The 26,728-nt window shown below is 39.4% G+C and overlaps 1 protein-coding gene across 13 annotated transcripts in view; it reads left to right on the top strand.

Annotated features, from left to right (window-relative positions):
* Positions 1-1,100: 1,100 nt before the first annotated feature.
* Positions 1,101-26,728, top strand: part of CDKAL1 (CDKAL1 threonylcarbamoyladenosine tRNA methylthiotransferase) — a 424,762-nt gene continuing 399,134 nt past the window's right edge. The window contains exons 1-5 of one of the 13 annotated variants that reach the window (XM_074575810.1): positions 1,176-1,229; positions 1,673-1,714; positions 2,572-2,609; positions 4,183-4,360; positions 7,040-7,152. In XM_074575810.1, coding sequence (XP_074431911.1) covers positions 4,194-4,360; positions 7,040-7,152 — 280 coding nt within the window. In that variant the 5' untranslated portion in view covers positions 1,176-1,229; positions 1,673-1,714; positions 2,572-2,609; positions 4,183-4,193. Of the gene's footprint in view, positions 1,250-1,606; positions 1,625-1,672; positions 1,840-2,571; positions 2,610-4,171; positions 4,361-7,039; positions 7,153-26,728 lie in introns of those variants that run through there. The other 12 variants (XM_074575809.1, XM_074575805.1, XM_074575814.1 and 9 more) reach the window with 12 other exon arrangements.

The raw sequence follows: 26,728 nt of genomic DNA, 5'->3' as shown, positions 1-26,728 counted from the left end.
CCCTAGCTTTAGCCATCCAAGTTTAAACACCCAGACTAATGTCTAAATCTTAATCTGAAAAGTTGGTACTAGCCCTCCATCGGAGGAAAAGCAATGCCAGAAACTTCAGTCATCTAATATTAAATATTTTGACCAATGACTTCCAGAGTAAACAGAAAAGTTGCTACTAGCATTTTGAGGAAATTACTGATTAAAAAAAAAAAAGTGTTGTGGCCACAACAGGAATAAATAGCTCGTCATTTGTTTCAGATACATATGAATCCAACTGTTTTAACCGGACACATATTCCTGGACTTAATTTTCAATTAAAATAAAGGTGAGTCTCCAGGCATCTGGGGAAACTTGAGCAGAGGACATGTGGCCTTGGTGCTCAGCAGGCTCCCCCGCACTGGTCACAGCCACTGATGGAGGAAATCCCACTTTCAACTCAACGAATTCACCTTCAGTCTCACAATATCTGATGTTTCCAGTACAACGCCAGCACCAGCCTGGCAACTCGAAGCCGTTGCGGATCCCAGCTCCTTACAGCCACGGCCTCAAAAAGCGACCCGAGGGCTCAGGGGCAAAGCAGCAGGGCTCTAATGGGCAGCCTCTTATTGCTGAGGGCGGGGAGCCCGCAGCCGTTTTCAACCGCCGCCGTCCGAAGAGAAGGTGCCGGGCGACCTCCCGCCCGCTGCTCTGGGCCCCGCGGCCGGCAGCGGGGGCCCTCCCCCGCAAAACCCGAGAGCCGGCCCCTAACGGCTTCCAGGGGACGAAGGCAGGGTCGCCCCATTTTTTTTTCCCGAAGCGGTGGAAGCGACGCCGCTCCCCGTTTCTCTCCCACTTCCCCACTGAGGGCCGGGACGGCCTAGCGCGCGAGGAGCCGTTAGGGGCTCCAACGGCCCTAACGGCCGCCGCCCCCAGCTCCGGACAGGCCTCAGCTCTGCTCTTCCCCCCACGTACGGCAGTCCACCGGAGAAAGGAGGAGGAGGAGGAGGAGGAGGAGGAGGGAGGGCCAGCCAGCCATGGCTCTCGAGCGTCCCGGCGCTCTCGCGGCGGGACCCGTCAGGTCCGGACCGCCCCGCTGCCACCGCTCCGCTCCGCTCCGCCCCGGCTCTGGCGGGGCTGCGCCGCTGAGCCCCGTGGAGGAGTTTGGCCGCTGCCGGCCGCCGTCGCGGCGCTGTTGCGCGCGCGGTGGGGCTTGGGGCGGGGCGAGGCGGGCGTGATGGCGGAGCCCAGCAGAGGTGGCGGTGAGTGACGGGGCTCGCCGGTGAGCCCTCCTCCCCCTTTCCCGCTGGTTATGGTGATAACGGCCGAGTCATCTCCCTCTCCCCAGCTCGGCTCTGCCGGTGTCCCGCCTCCGCGACGCTCCCGTCCCCTGCGGGGCCTCCCCTGGGCTCAGCGTTAAAGGCGGGGGAGGGGGATGGCCCCTCTGGCGGGAGCCTCCAGAGGTTTTGGCGGCTGGATTGCCATCAACCCCTGTGCCCTCAGCGGGATGGGAGCCCGGTGTGGGCGAGGGGGCCGAGCCGCAGCCGGGCTCCGGGGCCTCTTTGCTGCAGGCCGGGTCAGGCCGGCGGCCCGGTTGCCGCTTGCCCGCGGGCACGGAAAAAGGTTGCCCTGGGAGCTCTGAAGTGGGCCGCGGTGGGTCGGTCTTATTTTATATTAACGCTAATTTTCTTCTGCTCTGTGCAAGCCTGGGGATAAAAGGCCGGGGCTTTACCGGAGACACCTGTTGGTAAATGGAGGAAAGAGCAGTCCGCTTCCACCTGGATGGAAGTTTTCTCTGTGGAAAGAAGTACTTTGTTGGTATATGTAAGAAGATCAAGGAGGGATGACTGAAATAGACCAGGGTCGAGGGAAGTTCTGTTTGTGTCAAGACACTAAAAACGCTTTTATGGGCTTTTATTTATTAACATTCATTTTTTAAAAGAGAAATGTAAATTCTGTAGATACAACTTCACAGTATAAGAAGAACACATTAGCTTCTAGTTTTATTATCGCCTCTTGTTTCAGTCAATCTGTCAGAGTAACTGCAGAAATCTATATTTATTTGCTTGTGAAGAAGAGATCTCATGCTTGCATATGGAACCAGTGCAGATGTCAAATAATCTGTTCTAAAAAAGACTTGACAAGTGTTTGTAATAATAATAATAAAAAAATACTGTCTTTAGCTAAAATTTACTGTTAATCACACTCTTGAAGGAAATTAAACTTATGAAATTGTATTCTCCTTGTCAGTCAGTCTTTTTCCTGTTTTTCATTCACAATTTTAAACTCGTAATTGAAGATAGAAATCTGGAGGAGGAGAAGACTGAAATAATTTAAATACAGAGTCTTTTTTTGTCAAAGTCTAATGTAAAAGAAGGACAAAAAGATACTTCTGCTTAGGGAAGGACAGGGAAAGTGTGGCTACTGTTCCACCCTGTCAGCCAGTCAGCACGTGTAACTAGTCTTAACGAGGTCAAACTGAGCAAGAAACAGATTTCCGCAGATGAAAGATGAATGCTTGTTGGACAATAACATGAACTCATGGTTTTCTGTCTTTTAGTTATGCTTGTTCATGCTATATCTTTTTTTTTCTTTTTTCCCCAGGATTATTATCCAAGAGGATTTAGACCAAGCTTAAAAAGGTATGAACTTTATTTGGCTGTATTCTTTCTTTTGTGGGCCACTGAAATAAACTAAGCTTATTTGGTTTGCCAGCTGCTCCATTATGTCAGATATTTTTCTGGAAGGGAGAAAAAACAAGTCAAAACCTTTTTTTTCCTTCCCTGTATTGAGTTGATAACTTCAGCTATTTATACATACTGTTAGTGGTATAAAGTATTGTAAGGTATGTAACTTCCCTACCAATATTTTTTTATTGCTAGACTTTTCACAGCTTTTTATTTTTGTTGATCCTCTGCTGCATTTTTTTATAGATCCTGGGATTTTTGAGCTAGAAGAATGCTAAATGCTTAAGCATTTTTGTCAAGTGCATCTTTTCTGTGACATCATTTGTATTCCTTTTTAAGTTAAATGCAGATGTGTAATTGTTCAGGTTATATTAAGTTTTATTTCAAAGACTATTTTGCAAGATTGACTGAAGCACTCATACTGGGAAAATGCACAGGTGTTTAACTTCTTATGTTCTTGAATAATTCAACTGCAACATCTGAAAGTATTTTGTACGCCAGTAGCCTGAATTTTCTGTTCCTGAAATCTGGTTTTAAAGAAATTAAAGCCTAGTTTGTTTTGTTCTTCACTGGGAGTTAGGAACATTTTGTATTTTCCCTGTAAACTCTGTGAAATGCCCTTATGTGATTGCCTTAGTAAACTGTTGAGACATATATAAACCCAAATTTCCAATGGTAAATCAGACTTTATTCTGATTAAGGATTACACGCAGCACGGTGTGAGGTGTGTAATTAATGGTATTCCTTTTGCTTTATAGGCTCCTTTAGCAAATAATCTTGAGATCTGCTGGGAGATATATATTTACTTTCTTGTGGAAAATATAACTAGCTTTTAATGATCTTCTAATATATTATTTAAGCCAAATGATACTCTAGCTATTTTGTGTTAGCTAGGTACAGTTGTTTAACATCGTGTACCTGAGGACAGGAATTCTTACTTTGCTGTCTGATGAATGAAGTAATTCAAATGAAAAGCCTGTAGGATCAGGAATTCTAGGAATAGTTTGATTTGTTTTCAAAAGAACTATGAAGACATATTGTACTACTGTGCACCTGTTTTCAACACACAAATAAAAGAGCTAGAACAGCCTCTGAAGCAGGCACTTGAATGCTGTATCTTTCATTCTTCTTCTGTGATGTGAGTGGAAGCATATCTATCACATAACATGAACTCATTATTTCATTATGATGCCTGACATGATTAAGAACACTTGGATCTTGGATATGTCACGTCAGAGGTGCTGCAGGGTTTTTGAATTAGAAGATGACAAGGTACAGATTATTAAAAAAACACCACAAAACTATCGTTTGTGTCTTTCTCCCTGCCTGTGTTTGAGGGATCTTGGGGGAAGAGGGCATCAGGAAATATCTCTGGATAGTTGATTGTTTTTCTGTGCTCAATATCCCTCAGATGTATGATATGTTGCAGGTATATGTAGAAATATATCTGACTTTATGAGAACATACGCAGTAGATACTAGGCCTTGCTTTTGTATTCAAATGCTTGCTCATACCAGTCTTCTCTAAGGCTTCTTGAAGATGCCTGCTGCCTGTGATTCAGTGCTTGAAGATATTGAAGATATTGTGTCAGCAGAAGATTTGAAACCACATGATCGGCAGTTTGTAAGAAAGAATGTTTTTCCAAAAGTGCGAAAACGCAATTCACAAAAAAATACTCAGACAGATGATGATCCCCCAAGTGACAGGTAAATTCTTCCATCAGTCCTATCTTGTTGCTTTTCTCATATCTTGTGTGCACTGTCAGCTTCTAAAAATAAGGTCAAAGTTCTTATTATCTTGTAATGTAAAATCTGAGTACAAGATAAAAATTAGTAAAATAGTGTTTATAAAATTTAGTGATAATGAGTAATAAATCCTAAGCAAATTTCTTGTCCTAGACACGTTTGCTGTAGAAATAAGTTATGACTGAGATATTGATTAATGGAGTAATCAGACTGGAAAAATGGTTTCTGTTACGTAAGCTTTTGTGTGTAAAACATTTTTGAAAAATTGTCTGCTTCACCTTAATTACTTACACAGAAGCTGAGCTCTTCAAAATGCAGTCCTAGAGGCATTTTGGCATCTGGAACAAGAAATATAAACGAAATCCTGAAAATCAAAAAAGGGTTGAAGTTGGAAGGGATGTCTGGAGGTCATCTTGTCCAAACCCCTGCTCAAGGAGGGCCACCGAGAACCAGTTGGCCAGGACTGTGCCTAGTTTTTTAATTTCTCCTCCCTGGGTAACCTGTGCCGGCCACACAGTGAAAATGTGTTTCCTGATGTTCAGAAGGAACCTCCACTGTTTTATTTTGTGCCCATTGCCTCTGGTCCTGTCACTGGGCACTGCTGAAAAGAGCCTGGCTCTGTCCTCTTTGCCCCCTCCCTTCAGGTATTTATACACATTGATGAGATCCCCCTGAGCCTTCTCTTCCCCAGGCTGAACAGCTCTCTCAGCCTCTCCTCTTATGCGAAGAGATGCTCTAGTCTTTTAATAATCTACATGCCCTTTGAACTCCCTCCAGTATGTCTGTATCTCTCTTGTGGGTATGTGCTATCAGGGCACAGGGACTTACATATGTCTGGTTTACTGAAGTATCCCCTGACCCGATGCTCTTCCACGAGGGGTATGTCTTCCTTGCTTCAGTTTTTCCACCTGGTTTCTGGAACTTGGGATTTCAAAGGCTGTACTTTTTGTATGTACATCCTGCAAGTGATATAGTGAAACTTCTTTTAAACTTACTGTTTTATTTCAGTGGAAATAGTATGCAATAATTACAGAATGTATATAGCATAAGAACAGAATGAATTTTCTCCTTCAGTGAAACTGATTAAAGTATAGGTAACTCAGTTACTGATTCTAGTTTCTACTGCAGTTCAGAGATCTGGATTTTGTTTTGGTGTCACACTAGCACTTCATTCTCCCGAGTATTCAGGTACTATAAAGATAGATACAAGCTGTATTTTAGTGGTTTTGACCCAAGAAAGCACATTGAATGTATGTTGCTTAGACAGTAGGAAGTCTAAATACATTGTAACCATGCAACACGTGTTGCACGTGTCTACTTAATGACCATTAATCTTCCATTAACAGATTTCTATTTCTAGCTAGGGGAAGTATCTTTTAAAAAAAGAAGTGTGGGAGGAGAAAAAATACATGGACGGGCAAGGGATTGTGTTCTAGGATGTGTGTCATTCTTGTACTTTACTTTAGCTCATTGGCACAATTATCCCTGGAGTTTCAGTGAGACCTTCTTGCAGAATTTTTTTGTTGGTTCTTAAACCATTGTATGTGCTAGCTCCATGGTGCAGTATCTCCCATGCTGCGTCTATAGCCCAGAAAGGTTGGAATATGAGCTTTCAGATTTTAATGTGGCTGGTGGCAGGCTTAAGTTAAGGATTAATAAAGACTTATATGGAGGGAACTACAATGAAGGGGTGTAATAATATCAAAAGGTTGCAGTTTAGCTCTGTTTGCTGGTGGCCTAATTTCAGTGCAGTCACTTGGAGGTCATTTGTTAATGGTACAATTCTCAGAAAGTTAGTTTGTATACTGAAGTTTGTGAACCTCTGTGTAGCAAATCTCCTCTTAGCCTACCACTCTTCTCCATTATCCACCATTATCCTACAGTTCCTTCTTCATTCTAAAACTCTTTTCTTGCCACTTGTGGTGGACTGGCCATGGCCAACAGCTGAGCAGCCACCCGGCCACTTGCTCAACCCTCCTCCAAGTAGGTTGCGGGAGAGAATTGGAAGAGCAAAAGTAAGAAAACTTGTGGGTTCGGATAAAGACAGTTTAAGTGAAGGAAAGAGGAGGGGAAAAACCCAAAGGATGCAAAAGCAATCACTTACCACCTCCCATGTGCAGACTGGTGCTCAACCCAGTCTCAGAACAATGGCTGCTTTGGAAGGACCAAACCCCCAGTTTTTATTGCTGAGCATGATGCCATCTGGTATGGATTATCCCCGTGGTCGATTTGGGTCAACTATCCTGGCTCTGTTCCCTCCCAACCTGTTGTCCACCCCCAGCCTACTTGTGGCAGTGTAGAGCATAGTGGGAAACAGAAGGTTTTGGTGCTGTGCAAGCACTGTTCAGCCATAGCTGTAACAAAGGTGTGTTATCAACACTGTTATAGTCGCAAATACAAAACACAGCATCGTGCAGGTTTCTGTGGAGAAAGTTAACTCCATGCCAGCCAGACCTAATACTCACTACACTAAAATCACATAACCATGATGTTCTTCCCCAGCTGTTTTGGAGTTGTTACTGTTTGTGTTGCTTGTTTTATATTTGGAGAATTACAATTAATTGAATCTGTTCAATGGGCTTAAAGAGGAAGCTTGTTCATCTTTTAACTTGCCTTTTTCATTCATTGTTTACTTAACAGCATTATTCCTGGTGCTCAGAAAATCTGGATTCGTACATGGGGATGTTCTCACAATAATTCTGATGGTGAATATATGGCTGGACAACTGGCTGCATATGGGTACAAAATTACAGGTAACAATATCAGACAAGTCACATAATTCAGATTTTTTGGGTGAATGTTCAGAGCTGCCAAGCTGTCATCAAATGTTTTAAATCTTAATTACCCTTTTTCAAATCCGCCTTTCATCTGTTTCTAGTTTGAAGGTGAGGAGGTAAAGTGTTTTCCTGGGATTAAGCAGAACGATTACAAGAGGAGTGCTTTGAGAATGGCTAGGTTTTCCTGACAGGGCAGCTATCTAATAGGTGTCATACAGTGCCTTTTGTGGGTGCTTTGCTTGCTAAAGTTAATTGAAAAGTTTTCATAAGAGTAGAAGGGAAAGATTTTAATTCTTGGCCAGAATCTAGCTGGTTGTCTGATTGCAAGTGGTGGAACCCAAGTGAGAGAGAGGAAGGATGTATGGTGTTGCTTAGTGACGTTTGTGTGTTTACCGGTGCAGCAGAGTTGAACTAAAAGGGAACGATCCTTTGTTTTGGGAGGGACGATCAGTGTTGATGGAGGTGGGATGGTACAGGATTGTATTTTGTACACTTGAAAAAGCTGAAAATACTATTTCTCCTTTTCTTCAAGTACTTTAAAATACTCCCTGTCATCTTGTTCCACCCCTCCCTACTCCCCAACCCTAAACAATATACCTGAACCTGTGGTTGCGCTGGCCGCGTTTAATCTCCTTAACGCAAAACGTGTTGAAAGAAAAGCTGTAGAAAGCTGAAAACATACATTGATGTCATATTTCAATGGAGAATTATTTGAATACTTTTGTGTTTTGACTATGACTAGTGAAAAATTTAAATTTTATTCATTAATTCAAGTTTTGGTCTGTCTTGCATTTAAACTTGCATCCTGCTTGTACTGAAAGACTGCAAAGCTGTCTTTCCTGAGCCATTTTGCTAGAAATATTTTATTCCTGATTTTACAAAATGCTTGTTTCTTTTCTTGAACATCTGATGATACTGTTAACCAGTTACATCTCATTTTCCTCCTTTGCAGTTGATTTTTCTGTATTTTTTTAAGTGGAAGCTAGGTACTGAATTTTTCAAGTGCTGAACTATTTTAGGGAACCCAGGTGATTCTTTAATTAGAAGTTCAGCTTTGGAGTAGGTAAGCTCTTTTAGCAGACAAGTGGAGTGATGGTCCACAGAACCTTATTTGTGACAGCTGTTTGTGTCATTCTACAAGTGAGTTCTGAGTTTTGCTTTGTTATGGCTTTCTTAAATTTAATGTCTCTTTACCTTAATTTCTCTCATGCATAGTAGCCAGAAGCTACATCTTGCTGGTCAAGGTTTGGATGGCTGTTCTGTGCTTTTGGAATTTTATTGGGAGAAACGTAGGAAAGACGGAATGCAGCAAATGAAGGAACTACCTAAAATTTTTGATACCTTCTTGCCATGATTTAACTCCATCTGGCAACTAGGACCATGCAGCTGTTCATTCATCCCCCCCATTCCTCTGGTAGGGTAGGGAGAAGAGGGAGAAAAAGGAAGGATTAAAAAAACCCTCTTGGGTTGAGATAAAAGCAGTTTAATAGAACAGTAATGGAAGAGGGGAAAAAAAAAGCGGTTAAAAAAAAAATAATGTGCAAAATAAAGTGATGTAATACAATTGCTCTCACCACCTAATAATCAATTGCCCAGCCCTTCCTAGGCAGTGATTGCAGATTCCTGCCCCCTGGCCAGCCACCATTTATATACTGAGCATGACATCTATGGTGTGGATTATTCCTTTGGCCAGCTTCTCCTGTCTGTGCTCCCCCTCAGCTTCTATGGGAGACTGAAAAAGTCCTTGGCTTAACATAAGCATTACTTGGCAACAACTAAAACAATGTATGTTATCAACATTATTCTCATACTAAATCCAGAACACAGCAGCTACTAGGAAGAAAATTAACTCTATCCCAGTTGAAACCAGGACACTTCTCTTTCTAAAAAGTGTTCATAACTTTAGAATAGAAGTAAATCTACATCTAGAATCTGAAACTGAGGACTAAAAACTGTATAAAAGTTGCAGTAGCTGGGGCAGAAATACCTGCAGAGTAATTTTGGTAACTGTATATGAAATTGCTAGTTTCTGGTCATTATTAATTGATGTCTTGATTTAATTTATTTGTATATTTGTATAAATATATATATTAAATCAATCAAATAAACAAACCCCCAATGCTGAGATGGTAGGCAGAAATTACCGAGTGTGGTTTCTTTTTTTGTGAAATTAGGTAACTTTGTAAGCTGATATATGTAAGGACCTCTGGAAATTTCATTTTTGTTCAACAGAACAAAAATATTGGCTACAAATTCTGGCTAAAGTAAATTTTTACAAATCCATTTGTTGAATGTTCTCCTTTATAGGCTGTTAATGAAGCTGGAACTGAGTGCAAGTATTGCAAGTATGGTAGCTGTGTGTGAGAATATGAGGTGGTGAAGAGGGCAATTGCCTTTTTGCCCAGTATAGTGATGCTTCTAGCGACAAGTGCGTATGAAAGTGCTCTATTACTGCTTGAATTACTGATAATGTTTCTCAGGGTTTCACACTGGGACTGATCCATTTAATCATAGAATCATAGAATCTTCATGGTTGGAAAGGACCTTTGAGATCATTGAGTCCAACTGAACAACCTACAATCTCTGCCACTAGAGCATGCATGTCTTTAATGTCTTTCATGGACTTAGAAGACAGGATGTAATGTACCTTCAGCAAGTTTGCAGACTGTGCTGAACTGGGGGAAGTGGTTGGTAGGCTGGAAACCAGTGCTGTGGTTCAGAGGGACCTTAAGAGACTAGAAAAAGGGAAACCATATGACATTTAGCAAAGGCAAATGCAAAATCCTACAGTTGGTGTAACCCCAGCTAGTGGTAAAGGTGGGGGTGGGCCGACTGACTAAAAAGCAGCTTTGCAGAAAATTATTTTGGGTTGGAGGTAGACACGAAGTTGAACATGAATCAGCAATGTGTTCTTGTAGCGAAAAATGCAAATTGCATCCTGGGCTGTGTTAGCAAGAGCGTAGCCAGCAGATCGGCAAAAGTGATCCTTTGGCTCTGTGTGGTACTTGTGAGACAATGTTTGTACTGCTGTGTCCAGTGATCCAACCTGGGCCCAGCTTTGGGCTCCCCAGGAAAAAGAGAGAGATTGCTGTAGTGGAGGGACACTGAGATAGTTAGCGAGCACATGATGTATGAGGAGGGTTTCTTCAGCCTTAAGAAGAGAAGGCATATGGAAGATCCTAGTTGCAGACAGCGGTACCGAGGAGGAAGGTGCAGGGAAAATGGAGTCACTCACTTGTCAAAGGTGTGCAGGGAGACAAAAGACAACAGAGTCTTGCTGTTGATAAAGTGGCAGTTAAGATCTTTAGCATTTAGTGCATAACTTATTGGTCATGCTGTTCATCTTTCTGTAGAGGAAATGCCAATATAGAAAGCTTCCCAACTCTTCTTGAGTCTCTCTCATCAATCCCTTTTTAAGGAAGCATGTTATTTTCTTTTTTTTAAAGTCAGTCATCCAGGAAGTTCAGATAGAATTTCAAGAAGGGACTTAATCTCTTTTTGTCCTATACAGCAAAGCAGTTACTCAGTAAGTGTTGCGTAGCATAATCCAAATTTCAAACATTTCTTGAAATTAAACTTAGTAGTGTTTACACTGTGCAAAAAATAATAAAAAACGTTTTGCAAGAGCTGGTTTATAAGTCAGTGCCTCTTTCTGTTGCTAGAATTTGTTAGTTTAATGTGAAACTGTTATAAACTTGAGGAAAATACAGAAATATTCACTAAGGTGAACGATTATCTGTTGTCACAGCATCTTTGACAGCTATTAAAGTGTTTGAGTTAGCAGGTTTCATACGTGTTCCTAAGCTTCTGAGTCAACAACACTTATTGAAGAGATGCTGGAACAAGGTTCTAGTTCTAGGAGATAAAATGTGACTTTTACTTGCAGTTCTTGCTCCATTATAAGGGAAATGGTCAAGCACTGTTTCTAGTGTCTTCTATCTAATTGCAAGTTTAAAAAAATTAGAAGGAAGAAAAGCAGCATCAGACAGACTTTTATTGTTAACTAGAAGTTGTAACAATGCAACCTGCTGTATAAGTTGACTTAGCTGAAACAGAACATGAATATAATGATGACTTATGATTCTAGAAATAATTCTTTATGACTTGTTTCAAGAATCTTATTCCAATACTATTCCTTATCCCTGTTTATTGCATGGATTCTTCCCTGTTCTTGATTTGAACTGCGTTCAGGTGATGCAGAAGTCTTTCTCCTCTCCTCCCCCCCACCCCTGCCCCCTGCATTTCATTTGTTTTGAAAATGTTCTTTCTGTACAAGTATCCTTTGTTGCTTACAGAGTGGCTTTATCCAAGGGTGAAAACTGAGGGCTGTGCTCCAGTTTTTCACAGCAAAGACTACTTCTGTCTGGGGAGGCAGCACAGTATGAATGGGCAATATACAGATACTGCAATAACAGCAATGTTCATTAAAAATCAGGAACTGCATCAGCTTAAAAAAAGGCAAAGGGAAACCAGCAGAAGAGCTGAACCTATTTGTGTATGTCCTTTTAGAATGTGAAGATGGAGACAGTATTCTGAACAAATCTTGCATGCTATCCTGTGAGAACACAAAGCTCCTTTGTTAGTCTGAGCTACACAGAAATGTGTGTCCCAGCTGCTATCAGCATAGGGCTGTACCACGGTCCTTGTTCGTGTTCTGAAAACAATATAGCTGATGGAGGCTTTACTGGTTCTAGAGCTGGTTTTGGTTTCTTGGTAGCGTGACTCGCCGTACAGTTTAGATATGCCTGCAGACCTACTAGAGTGCTCCCTCTGAGATACACCCTGAAGGAAGAAACTCTCATGGTACAAACAAGTAATTCCTACTGTGAAAAATAGGGAGTGGGTGAGCTATGAGCTCTGAAAATACTGTGAGCCAGATGTTTGGGAAGGGAATTCAGTTAGTGTGCCACTTAACGGCACCTTCTTTCTGAAAAATGGAACTGAGTATGTATAGTCAGACATAGAAGGAATTGACTTCAGAAGCAGGTAGTAGTACTAGCATTCATTGGCATCTGTAGGTTTCTGGTTCTGTGGAATGAACGGTTTTTGGCCCAGCCTTCTTGAATGCATTTTGATGGATCAAGCACTTAGGTATGCTTGTTTTTTTGTGATAATTGCTTTTGGCTTGAGGCTGTTCAGGAGCAAAGCATTCCCTCCTCTGTCATTGTAAAACATGCTGGGGGGGAAGATACTACTAATGACTTACAAATACCGGAAGAATGAACAGTAACTCTTCCTTTTATGAAGAGGAAGCAAAAACTAGTATTAACAAACATTCAGCAAAACTAAACCAGTAACAGCTTATCTGCACTACTTTTTTTTTTTCTTTTCTTTTTTTTTTTTTATTAGAAATAAATTCTAGCATGGAACCTTCTTCCTCTTGTAGTATTGGATTCGAGAAGCAAAAAGGGGTGGAATTGCTTTGTTGCTAATTCAGTGGGATTGGCCTTGGTTTAGCACATAGAATCCAGTTGTATTAAGACGTTCAACTTTACTTGAGCAGTTTTAGACTAGTCTTTGTTCAGGCATCTTTTTTACTATCTTGCCCAATTAGTCTGCAAATTTGTATGGAAAGATGCTGTATTTTTCATGGGTTCCGCCCTGTAGTTCTTGGAGAGCTCATTCCATTACTGTGATTATGGTATTTGTTGGTGAGATTTGTCAATTTCTATTGAAGCTGAATTTTTGTAGTCCATATTATACATCTTAAAACTCTGAAATTCGCTGTGCAGAGAACCTACATATTTCTCTAAAGCAAATCTCAAATAATATTTTGAAATACTGTTAGAGAAAATATCTGGGTTTTATTACCTCTTCTACTTGTTAATTTTCTAAACACTTGCCAGTTTTGTTTACCAGTGGATATAGCTGAGGTGTCCTTAAGACTGTCCATTTGCAGAAACAGTAAATTTGATTAGAAGAAGGAAAAAAGACAAGGAAGAACAAATGCTCGGATCTACCTAAGACCTCATGTTGAAAAGGAGACAGATGTAGAAGGAAACACGCTTAGTCTGCTGTTGAAAAAGCAGATGAAGTGCTACAAACTAATACAGGCTTCAGTGTTCAAAGGCATTGCCTCGTGTTTGCTGTGTTGCTTAAACCGTGCTTCCTTAGACTTTGTCCATTCCCATGCAGATACAGCAAAATGTGGTGAAGCGTCTGTTTTCTTCATCCAAGTGGAAAATAAAGAAAATGACTAAGATTGTATAGGTATTGACTCTTGGGTCCCGAATCACAATTCAGAATCTGGTACTTTAAGTGTTGTTTTAAAAGTACTTTTCTACAGCACAATAAAACTTTAATAATTCTAGATTTTGATTTATTTTGTTGTCCTAAAGTAGAGAACTCTTGAACAGGTTATTGTATTGTATACATCTATTAACATAAAATTAACTCTGCAACCTGCGTAGCGGTTGATGAAGTATTTTAACTAAAGTTTCTGCTGGTTTGTGGTGTATGCTTTTAGTTGCTCAGAATTAGCAGTTGGTCTTTCCATTTTTCTCTCTCCACCCTGCTGATAATACTTCTCTGTTGCTTCCTAAGTGTCATGTAAAACAAACAGTAGTGATTGCTGTGTAATCTTGGGGTGCTATGAACCATCCTCATTGTGAGATATTTTTAGTATTCTTTTTTTAAGCTTAAAAGACAAATCTTTATTATCTGCTCCTAAAGTGCTTGTTATTTAGTCTTACCAATCAGAGAATTCAAGCTTAGGCTTTGCTTTTAGATTTGACTTTTCAAATGATTGTGATTGCAGTGCCATTTTAGAGAAAAAGATACTTTACAACCCTATTTTTTTGGGGGGGAGATATCACAAAATAAACCAAACTGCTTTTCTGGTGATGAGAGATGTTTCTGTTTTGTGTGACAGCACTGCAGTCATGAAACTGTCATTCTCTGTGAAGCAGCTGGGCAATGGACAAAAGCGAACCAAGGTGGAAATCCTCTGGTGTTTTGTACCCTTGCTGAAGAATTTCCCCGTTGTCTATAATTCGTAGAGTCAGAATCCTGTATGATTTTTGCATTGTTTGATAACCTTACACACCTGCATGACTACTCCTTCATCAGCTTTTTCTTTTTTTCAGATTCAAGCTGGCTGATAATCTGGACATAAAAGCTTTTGGTAGTTGATACTGAGAGAGGCAGTGAAGTAACTTATTTCTGTACCTGTTGTTAAAGTGAGATAATTGTCTTAATAGTTCCAGTGATATGGTCTCCTGCTTGCATAAGGTCGGCCTTGCTTCTTGTCACAAGTTTGCTTTGTGTTTTGGTTCTGGTGCTCTGGCCTGAAAACTCTGCTCTGTCATGCACAGCTAGTATGTGAATACTTGGACGTGGTGTGGTGTTTGTTTTTTTTTTTTTAACATTTATTCTCCTTTCACTGCTGCTGAAATAATTGTTAGAGTTGGGCATATCAAGCACCATCTTCCAAGGAGCTATAAGTTCTCTTGTCATCTGCTTAGAATCTGAAACTCTTGTGGTGAGAAGGTTAAGAGGATGAGGAGAGAGGATGAAAAGGGACATAGAAGAAAAATGAAAGGAGATGTTCATAGGATGGAACAGATGGGATTGCATGAATGTAGATGATAAAGATTTCAGAGTTCTTTGGGAGGAGCACAGATATTCCTAGTTCAGCCTGAAGTGTCCAATAAAGCAATGAGTGGGATGATGGGTCTGGATATTGTTGGGGTGCTTTCTTGCAGTGTAGAGTTGATACAACATGCTGTGACTTATCTGCAGCAGCGCATGTTCCCCAGGTCCCTGTAAACTAATGTATAATTGTTGTTTTAGCAGCTGTGTATTACTCTGTTACTGCTCTTGTGTTCCCTGTAAAAACTTCCTAGCATGTGTATGGCTAGAGTTCTGTTACTTGCCACCTCTGACTTGTCATGTGTCTTGCACTGTGCTACCTCTTTGTGGTGAGTTTTTCCTACTTCAGCTTCCTCAGCATCAACTTCTTACTCCTGTTAGGCAACTTGCTGTTAAGTGGGGTATCTGGCTTTGAGGATGTTGTCTCGGTTACAAGATAGAACTACTCTAATACTCAAACTGGGAAGAGTTTTCCCAGTTTATAGGGGAACTAGAAAGAGCTAGTGTGTGTTTTTCCCCTCATAACAGCTTCCTGTATCGCTGCCATTAGAGCTTGATCTGACAAGTGTGTACAGTTTTCTTTATCCCACTTAAGATCACCTATTTTACAGTTCATCTAAATTGAATTGATTTCTTCTTTTTTCCACAGTCATGGAAGTGACAACTGAAAGTTGGGAGCAGGCCTGAGAGTCTAAATAAATCCTACATGTGCAGTGTCTTCAGGGACACTTGTAGAGAGCTTATGTAGGTAAATTTAAGCATGCATACATGCTTAGGGTTCATTCTAGTGGCAGAGCAATTGGCTGCCTGCTCAAGTGGTTGGGCAGTAGTGCTTAGTTCTGGCAATACTGGTATAATCCAGAAGAATGAGTTTGAAAAGCATTGGACCATGAAAAGTAAATTTCAACCTCTGGTAACGTGCATCCTCGTATCTGGAATGTGTCCCTGTAGTAGATGGTTAAGCAATAAGTAAATGAAGCATGAATAGCAGTGATGAAGTGAGTTCAACATAGACGTATGGGTGATGTAGAGCTTTGTAGAGTGCTCTACTGAGACATTAATTCTATGTGGTTCTTTGGTATAAGTAACAATTTATAGAAGATTTATAAAAGCTAGTGGGAGAACAGACCAAATTTTTATATCCTGAAGAGATTTTTGACCATGTAGTCTCAGAGGTAGGAGCGAGATCATCTTTTGATCAGACCATTTGTAGGAACACCTGAAAAAGACTTGGCCATTACCCTAGGTGACTGGGAACAGTGGAGGAGGGTTGATGTTTAGTGCAGGTTTTTGCTGTAATTTGTCTACAGTTTCATGTGCTAGGAAAGATGAAGCTTAGCTGTGAGTTCCTTGTTTTTGAGAAATTGCTGGTTAGGACAAAGTTCTCTAAACTTGAGATGGTCTTTGCTGTGCAACTTCGCATTAAGATGCTTTTAATGCATTTTGGGAATGCTTTTTTGACAGTTGTGGTGTGTCTGCCTGTGCATGTGTGAGCTGCTGTTGCTTTATATTACTACGGAGGCAAGGCAAGCCTGAGTGACTTAGTTTCTGGCCTGTTGCTGATAAGTATTTTGAATGTAGCACAATTAATCTTGAACTGTGATGTGTCTCCAAATACAGAGCATTAACCTATATTGTTATCCTTCTCTCAGGCCTGAGGGTATTTTAAGAGACGAGACTGCCATGTGATTATGGAGGCTGGCTGGAGACAGTAGAAATACACTACACAGATAACAGACACAAATTGGTTTGTGTGTTTTTCCTCATTGATAGGAGCAAATAAAGTACTTATTTCTCTTTTTTCTGTGCCTAACAGAGCTGAGTGTAATTTCTGTTTCCTTCTTCATGGCCAACTTGGGCTATGTTCATGTAAGCGTGTTAAGTGTTTCTGTCTCTCAGCTGTAAAAACAGGTCCTGTCACCGGGCAAAGAAGTCAAAATGGATGTAGATGGTTTTTATCTCTCCCAGAGTGCCATCCTATCCTTGGAGTATATCTGCTGCTACCTTAGTTTGTCTGTGCTTTTCATTTATGCCTCTTTCTTTTTTTTTTTTTTTTTTGGCAATGATACAGCGTTGTGTCTGCCCAGGGCTGGGTGACATGAGCAAGTTCAGACATCCCCTTCCGCTTTCTTTCTATCAAAATGTTTTACAGTTGTGAAGTAGAATAAAAAATAATAATCAGGATATGCTAATGTTTGAAGCAGTTTACACTTTTTCGGTTGAGGATGGTTTGAAATTCGTTTATGTTCAAACGGAAGTCAGGGCTGTGCGTTTAGGGGTGGAAGCCGAGAGGTGGCAGCATCGTCCCGGCAGAGAGGGCTGGGCCGGGCCGGGCCGCTCGCTGCCCCGGCAGCCACCGCCTGCGCGTCCCTCAGCGGGGCGGTTAACCGTGTCATTTCTGCTGAGCTGCGTTACTGCTTCGATGTGGGGATACCGCATTATCATTCAAATCTGAAGTGCAGTCGTATGCACTTAATTAAATCGGCTTTAATTATTTTCTGTCATTCTGATCTTATGTCCCTTTAGTTTGCAGCATTGCTGTTGTATATTAGGAGGCTCTGTGTTTTGTACTTCTATTTTGTCTCAGTTACTACTTTTTAGTTTGTTTGGTTTTGTGTTGGACCTATTAGTTCCCCTTCCAAGGAGTCTGTGTTATGGGTTTGGGATTCATAAAATATCGTAGTTGCTAAAATCACCTTTTTGAGAAACTGTTCCATTTGGGTGCCCCTTTCTGCTTCATGTTTGTTTGGTTTGGTAGGTTCATTTAATTTACATAAGGACTTCTGTTTGAAGCATTAATTGAGAATTTTGCTTATAATGGTCAACATGACCCCCTGCTTGTATTCATTAAGGGATGATTTTAATTTTTTGTTTTATTTTAATAATCTTACATACACTTAGGTGTGTATTATACTAAGACACTGAAGCTTCTAGGGACTGCTGAGCAAATGCTATCTGTTGAAATACATGACTACAGCATAAATAAAACCATGAGTTTAGCTAATAGTGTAAAGGCAAATGGTGTTCAACTTGGACATTAGTAATTAATTATGTTACACCTTATTAAGGCTAGCATTTCAAATAGGTGGCCACTACTCTCATCAGTGTAGTGCTATCCTAAGTTTCCCAAACTAGGTTTTTCATCTGTGTAAGCAAATTCTAAATAACCTATAGGATTTGATTTAATGTTTGTGTTGGTTTTTTTGAGGAAAAGTGCCACTTGGTGTGAATTAACATCCTCAGTTGAATGTGGGTGAGGCCTAGCTACATACTGAGCTTGTGAATTTTGTATGGTTAACTTAGGGATTATGAAAATATGTTTTTTTTTATTTGCCACTCATATGACTTTTCTTGAGCTTATCTTCAGGAACTTCAAGGTTGTATATTTTTTTTTTTTTTCAGATGAATATTTTAAAATTTAGTTTTGTAAAATCTTTTGTAAGTGATGTTTAAAATAGGGGAGATGAGTAAGCTGTCAAAAGGCAATCTTTCCCTGGTACATTTTGGGTGCAGCAAAGCTGTGCACTGGGAATTGTCCAAGTTTGCAGGGAAGGAGCTCTTCTGAAGCAGCGTTGGAGCAGTCTCCCATGCTGTTTGTGTCCTTGTGGTGGATATGGAATAACTATTTAATCTTTTTGGTCCTTCTGTTCTTCCCTGTGGCCTGGCTCAAGAGCCTATTTTGAAATTAAGCACGTTATGCAGAGGCTTTTAATCTTTCCAGAAACTGAGTAATTTTTTGGTCTCTGGAACACTATAGACAGAGATACCTTTCACCCTAAGAGAAGTGATAAGCTGCTTGTATCTCAGAGATGCAAAGAAACATCTTTATTGCATCATGAAGCTGTGTTTTGGAATGTTTCATATTGTCATAACCTATTTCTGCAGTTCTTAGGAAATTTCAATGTCGTCCTAGCCGGTTTCTGTGACTTTTGTGCTCATTTCGAACGCTTACAGAAAGAAGGATAGTTGCTGTGACCAAACATCCTAGCACTCATGGGGACCTTAAGTTGACTTAGCTGGTGCAGTCTTTACAATAGTCATGCTTAGCTGGGGGGACGATGTGTCTGCAGAAATGCACGTCCGTGAATCTTGTAGCATTTGTGTGCTACCAGTTGGAGTTAACACATTAAGTGTTGGGGCTAAGGAAGAGGCTTCATCTGTTTAAGCAGAAGACATTGGCATTTTTCTTGTGTGTCAAATCCCTGGCTTTGGAATTTGCTTACAGAAAGAAACTAAGCAGAAACTTTGTCTTGGATGACTATAAATAGGCTTTGAGTTAATCATGCCAAAACTGAATTGCTGTTGATTGGTACAAGACACTGGTGTATAGAGAAGTGAGTTTTTTGGCTTGCAATATAATAGAAGACAGATCACTTGGCTGCTGATTTTATTAGGCATTTTGGACCCTCAGCTTTTCTTGGCTGGGCTTTAAGGGTAAAAGTGTGCTTGTTTGTAATTGATTCCCTAAGTGATCGTTGACTTTTGAAATTCTGTTGTTTGTTTAAGGGGTGGCATTTTTCTGTTTGTCTTCATGATGCTTTGAAAAATTGACTTGCCATTGGTAAATGTTAATCTTCCTTGGTAAATGTAAAGATGTAGACCATCAGATGAAGGTAAATATGAACATGTAGTATTTATTTGACTAGAAGTTAGATTCTTACAATTGGTAGTGATGAAAGGAGAATATAAACTGAATATGCTTTAAAAGTCTAATAACGAGAAGATAAAAAAATTAAGAAGTTTAAGTGTGAGACAATCACCTTGATGTTTCCTTAAGAGTTACAAATATTTTTTGCAACATTGCTATTGAATAGGAACAACACTAATAGAATTTTTTGTTAAAGGAGAAAAATGTCATTGTTAAAGTTTTGGTTGGTGTTTTTTGTTGTTGGGGTTTTGGGTTTTTTTTTGTTTTTTTGATTTTTAGAAAGCCCCAAACAAAAAAACCTGGGAAAGTTGTGGGAGGGAGGAGGAGTTTCTCCACAAACTTACCGCCATGTTTCAGTATTTAAAGGGTAGCTACAAAGAATATGGAAACTCCTTTTTTACAAGGAGTCACATGGAAAAGATGAGGGGTAATGGGTTTAAGTTTTTCCTGGGGAGATTCCAATTGGACCCAAGAGGAAAATTTGTCCCAATGAGAACAATCAGCTATTGGAATAATCTCCCCAGGGAAGTGGGGAATTCCGCAACATTGGACACTTTAAAGATTCAGCTGGACAGGGTGCTGGGTCCTCTTTTCTAGACTGTGTTTTTGTCAAGAAAGGTTGGACCAGATGGTCCTTGAGGTTCCTTCCAACCCAGTATTCTATGATTCTATAGAACTATTTAAAACTATTTTGCTGTGATGCTTATGTCTTTTTGAAAAAAAAAAAAAAAAAAGGCTTATTGGAAGACTAATGTGTTTTCTGAATTATCTTTGTATTTATCCATGGTTTTCCAAATACAAATACAGCAGAGCAGAGAAACAACATTTTCTTCTATAGGTGGCTGACAGTTCATTTACAACTGTAGTTTTTCAGTGCTGTCAGTGGTTTCTCACTTGACCGAGGCAGAAGTACATTTAAATGGAGGGAGCCGTAAGCTTCACCTCTGCTGTTCAGTGAGTTGGGGAGAAATTCTCATAGTTTAACAGCACCTCAGTGTGATGTTGCTCACCTGCTGGCAGGCACTCCAGGGACTGGGTAAGGGAGAGGAGTTTATTTCTGGAGTGTAAACTGATGCAGAGGAGGACTGGGAGAGGAATTTTAAGTAAGATTGTTTTCCCTGACCATCTGTAGGAAATAGGTTGTAAGTTTGTGTTCGTGAGTGGCAGAGCCTCCTCTTAGACTGCTGCAGTCTGTCATAGATCATAGGCCAAAAGTCACCTGGGTGGTTGAGCTTTCCTTCGGGGGGCTGAGCCGTTCATTGACATTTGTTTTAGCTGGTTGTCGAAAACCTCCAATGATGGAGAATGCATAACCCCTTTTGGATGATTAACTGCCTTTCTGGTTGAAAACTGTTTCCGAATGTGTAACCTAAATCTTTTAGCACAGTTCAAGCCTATAGCTGTCTGTGTTTTCTTTAATGGGTATGGAGAACATCTGACTCTTTTCTTCTTCATAGCATATTTGAATGCTGTTATCACTTCCCCCTATAGGCATCTTGTGTGTAGGCTAAATGGACCTAATTCCTAAAAGCTTCTCTCATAGGTCATGTTCTCTAAATCTCTCTGACCTTTCTTGTTCCTTTCCTCTGGACATGATCCAGTTTATTTGCATAAATCTTCAAGTGCGCTAGTCAGTTTATGTAGCATGTACAATTCTGATAAATGGGCAGGAGGTGTATTTTTGATGCCTTATTTGAAATATGGTTTAGGAAACTTTCAAACTGAGGTCCCAGGACAGCTGAAATCTGGATCAAAGTCTATTGTAGAATAGCTCTGTTATAATTGACATTTTTTTTTTTTTTAAGTGAAGTGGGAACTACTGAAATATACTTAATGTAAAAGTATATTTATGGGAGATATTTTTTTAGAATAAAACTGTTCAAGATGGGGAAGCTGAAGTTTTGGTGCTAGCTTGTATACTATCCTGATTGGAATGCCTTGCATTCTTCTCTGCGTCCTTTTTTTAATGTATCTGAACTGAATGCTATTGATTTATAGAGCTTCATAGTTTCTTAAGGATTTACTTTTGTCACTCATTTAGGGACACTGCTGTTGTTCATAATGGCATTACAGATTTTTTAAATAATACAAAGTCTGAATTGCTGAGCCAAAGATTGTCATTGCAATTCTGTTGTTTGCCTGTATTTTTTCCACTGTAACTTCAAAAATGCTCTGGCACCATTTGTTTTATTTTTTGGCCATTTCAGTCTAAAATGAGATTAGTTCTGTGGTTTTGTTTACTGCAAAGTTGGACAAGTCTTTGGAAGTATCTATGCATATATATGAAGACATTGTGAAAGAAAGTGCAGAGCATTAACAGGACTGAGCGTGCAAGAAATGGCGCACAAGAGATGGCTTATCTTTCATTTAGCACTAGGGCTTACTTATTCTAAGTAAAAGTATGTGCTTGGGAAACTAGAGCTTTAGACTTGGAACGCTTTATTTTAGTGTTTTGTGCGGTGATTGATTTCTGCAGGTATTTTGTGCAACTTAATCTGGTAAAGAATCCATCTTAATACCAATCTTTTGGGCCTTAAAGTATCATTTTCTTTATTTTTTTTTTCTTTCCTTTCCCTCAATATATTAGAAAACTTGCATGTGTTGGTGTATGCAATTTCAGATGTGTCAACAGTTTTAGTCATGACAAGCAGAGAAATCTTGGCCACTTGAATTTAATGAAGAAAAAACTTTAGAGAAACCTTAGATCAAAATTTAATTTTGATATCAGATTTGCAAGAAGAGGTATACAGGGCTCCATTATAATAAGAGTTCTGCTAATGCTTATTTAGCTTCTCCAGAACGTTTTTAGAAAGCTTTTTTTGCAGAAGTAATAAGCTGTTAAAGATAGGTGCTGTAAACACCTTCTCCCCCTCTTTTATGAGGCCGGTTTAGGTCAATGGAAAGAGAATTGTAGTAGTTGGTGTAGATTCAATCTGTGAAGTGTCAGCTTCAGGTTTCCTTGTTGCAATTGTATGGGTTACTTCAGTGCTTTCTTTGAATCTACTTAAATGAGTAAGGATTTTACAAACTTTTTAATGTGTCAAACTTAATATCATAGTAACTGCCGTGCTCTAAATTGCTGCTAGATGGCACTGTGTAACTGTGTTTTCACCAAAATTATCATTGAAACCTATTTTTGAGAACCGTTTAAATTAACATTTAGGTTATAAATGACATTTCATTGAATTTTATTTTCAATTTAGTCACTTAATTGATCACACTACAAATGATCTCTTGGCTCAGGGACTTATTTTGCACTGTTTGAAAAAGTTCAGAGGCAGCCCTAGAAAGTGAGGTAAAATTTTCTTGCGTTTCCCACACAATTATTAATAATGCAGAGGCACTGCGTACATTAGGCTTGTGTAAATATCCTAGAAGATTATTTGGGAAGAAAAGAGATCCATTGTCAGTTCGAATATGGTCACAAAGGAAATGAAGCAGTGATTAGTGTAAAAGTCTTTTGAGATTAGAGGGATTTGTATGACTTTTCTTAATTGATCGTCATCCATGTATGTCCATGCTACTTATGTGAACTCTTTATTTTCAGAATCTTAGCTAGGAAATCTGAAAATTGTTGTAACTTTTTTCTCTCTAAAATTGGATTTTTGGCTTCAGAGCGACGGTGCCATATTATTGTAAGCTCAGTAGTTGTTCATTCATGGAAAAGATCATATCCAAATAGAGCTTATGGGTGTGGTACTAAGACGCTTGCAATGTGATGCAGCTGGGGTTTTCTGTGTCCAATCAGGATGGCGTAAGGTTTTTTCATAATCATCAGCGTTAGCAAGTGGTTTTCACTGTGCGGAAAGTACAATATACTAAGCAGTCAGTTTCCTTTACTGTAATGGTTAAATACATTTTAGAAATTTTGCCAAGGCAGATTTTCATGGTTCTCAGGTACGTACATCAGGAAAGTTTGCATTTCTTAAAGATGCGGATTCTTCCAACAAAAGAATAAAGTTTGTTTCAGCTGCAGTTTATGCTATGTATCATTTAAAAAAACCCCAAACTCCAAAGGGTCTGTGAAGTGCAAGTGACGTTTATGTTACCAGACTGCATGTTTTCTGTGTGCATGTATGAAATTTTTTTTGTATCGTTAAGTTTATTTTACTTGTTTTTTGGGAAGGGGGAACAGATGTAGTTGCTGAATGCTGTAGTTGTCTCTCACTGTAATAATTATGTGGATTTATTTAATTATTAGGGTATATTCTTCATTTACTTCCTGAGATCTTGCTGATTACTCTCTTTGTTCACACCTGTACTAGTGTATCGGTGATTATTTGCATTATGCGTGTACAACATTTCTAGTTTGACTCATCTTCCTGGGACTAATTGAAATCACTTGATGAATTTATACTCGGAGTTCCAGGTGTGCTTCCTAGCACACACTAAAGGAAAAAATGGAAGATTTGGTGTAACACTTAACTCTTTTAAAAAACAAACAAAAATATTAGCAGATATTGGCACAGGGACTTCTCTTAAAGGAAGACTGTGGAAATATTGAGCAGTTACTTTTGCTTTCTTTAGCTGCAAAACTTTATTAAAACCAATTTTTTCACTGAGTTTTTGGGGAAACCTCATTTGTGTTGAAGAAGCATTCTTGCAAAGACTGTATACCAGAAGGAAATGGAAAATGATTTCTAGCCATATATAATTTTCAAGACATTGAAATCATGGCGATCTGAATTAGTTTGTTATGTGAGGCTGGATGGTAAAAGTAAGATGTTTGTGTCTGGGAACAATGGAAAAGCTAAGATGATCTGTTACTTAGGTGTAAGTTTTCTCAGTTTAGAAAAAATACCTGTGGTATATATATCCATAGCGGCTGATCTCTGATCATGATGCAGTGATTCTAAAGTACTTAAGTTTCAGTTTAAAATGTGAAGGAATTAGTTTAATATAACTCTTCTTCTTATTTTGCAGGTTTTCACAGCCTTTGGTTTGAAGCAGTAAGGCAGCTTCTAGGATGAATTAGTAACATGTAGTTGGTTCAAGTTGAGATCTTTCCTCCTGTATCTCGATTAATTTGGTTCTGCAAGAAAGGAGTTTAATAATGAAAATAATGTTTTTGTATGAACTGACTTATAGGTTCTTATTCCTTTGGGAGAGCAACCTGTTGAAGTATCTTTTTTTTTTTTTTTTTTTCCTAGAGACCTGTGCCCAAATTGTGATTCAAGATGGTATTTGTAATTTAAGGGGTCTCTCATTCTTATACTTACTGTTAATGGACAGTCAAAGAATGAAAGTTAGTACGAACTGGATACATTTTTCTAAGCTTCAGTGGGGAAAAAAAAAAAAAGTTGAAAACTCATGTGAGCTAGGGTTGGGTGTGTTGTTTTTATAAGATCCGAGACACTGAGAAATACCTGCTAATCAGCAACGCGGCCCTGTAAAACTTAGTTTTAAGTTTTCATAGATGTATTTTTTCCTTTTCATTAATACAATCGAGCTTTTTGTAAAAGCAGTTTCCGTTAACATCTACTGCGGGTACCAGGAACTAAATCAAGAATACACTTTGATGTATAGAAAGTGTGGAACTAGTTAATGACGTGCCAACATCAAGGAGTGTGTGACTTAAGAAACAAACTGTGTGGTATTTGATACCAAATTGTACCCAATTACTTTAGACACGTTTCAGTATTGAAAACACGTGCCATCTATGTTGCAAACCGTATTCTCAATAAAGTGATTCCTAAAATGAAAGATTTAAAGCCTGATTAATGAGGTGGGTTTAAGATGTGTGTTAAATGGAGCTATTCATATATCTTTCTATATGCTAAAATGCATTTCTTTAACCTCTATGGAGTCTACTGCCACTTTCTGTAGCATTGTTCCACAAGTATTTTCATAGTTATCCCTTGAAAATAGTGTCTTTTAAAGTGTCATTCTGAAATAAACAATGAAGAGACTTCTTTGGCAAAAAACCTCCGAGCAAGCAGCTGTTAAAAGAGGACTTTCCATCCTTGTTTAAAGATACATTTTAGCTGCTACATCAAAGTGATGATAAGCAAAGGACTACCTAGGGAATGCTGAAATATCTATCAAGATAGGTGTTCGAAAAGTGGTTTTACCATACATCTTTAGATATATACTTTAGGCTCCTAAGTTAAATCTAATTAGCTAAGTGAAAAGAGACTTGCTTTCCTGAAGCACCCCCTGGAGGTAAGGAGTTCAATAGTGTTGGCTTTTTTCCTTTGATTAGACAGGGAGTTCTGCTCCTAACTCAGATGCCCAAGAGATGCATTGTAGTTGGTATGAACGCCTTTGTTCTTTCCACCTTAGTTATTAACACAGTAAGACCAAGTATCTTTTTTTTTTTTTTTTTAACCTTATCTTCCCTCAAATTGCATAAATCCCTTCAATGTTTAGTCAGCCTTACAGTTCTTCAGGGTCTCTGTGTGTATAGCTAAGCATGTGAAGTGTGTTAATAAGTTACAATGGCAAGTCACATGGTCAGGCAACAATATAATTTCAAGTTAAGTTGAACTTTCAAGTTTTGTATTTGTTGGGAGGGCTCAGGATTTTGTTTCAAGTTCAGTGCTTCTACAATGTACTTAGCTAACGATGAATTAGTTGATAAAAATGGTCCTTGTTCCAGTTCTCTTTTAGCAAGTGTAATTGCTATGCTTTTCTGACATGCCCCGTGTGATAATTTTATCTTTGGATCTACAGATCACCATTATAGCAGAGAAGCAGGTATGCAGTTCTTTGACACATTCTATAAACTTTGCTGCAGAGCTGTCCATGCTTCTGACAATAGGTGGTAACTACTTATTGGACTGTCTTCCCAGCTACTGCCAAAACACTGTCTTTGTCTGGAAAGTTGTGAATTCAGTCCCGTTCTGTAATAATATTTATACACCGAGTAGTATCCTATATGCTAAAAGAAACAAAACAGAAGTTGCAAGAACTACTTGGTGGGATGACACCGATCTCATATCCTTGGATGCTATGTGATGGAGTTGTGGCCATGTTTGTCTAGTAAAACAGTGCTTTGTTTTGCTGAATTCAATCCAGGATGACAAAATTCACAAATGCTTTTTCTTTGTGTGTTGTGTCTTGACTACAAATGCAAAAACCCTCTCCCAAAAGTGTAATACAAAAATGTTAAGTTAAAAAAACCAAACCACGCACAAGTTCATGTTTACCCTAAAACTGTGACTAAATCAATGTCTTATCAGGTAATCTGGGCTGAGGCTACCTTGGCTTTGTTTGCACTGTTCTCAGATGTATCACTTGTGAAAGGCATTCAGCTTCTGAAGTGACCAGAGACAAATATCCAACAGGGAATGAGTTTAGCTTTTTTCATTACTT

Source organism: Larus michahellis, chromosome 2 (assembly GCF_964199755.1).
Source record: "Larus michahellis chromosome 2, bLarMic1.1, whole genome shotgun sequence".
NCBI lineage: Eukaryota > Metazoa > Chordata > Aves > Charadriiformes > Laridae > Larus > Larus michahellis.
The sequence above is the reverse complement of the archived record's forward strand: the minus strand, read 5'-3'. Positions and strand labels throughout refer to the sequence as shown.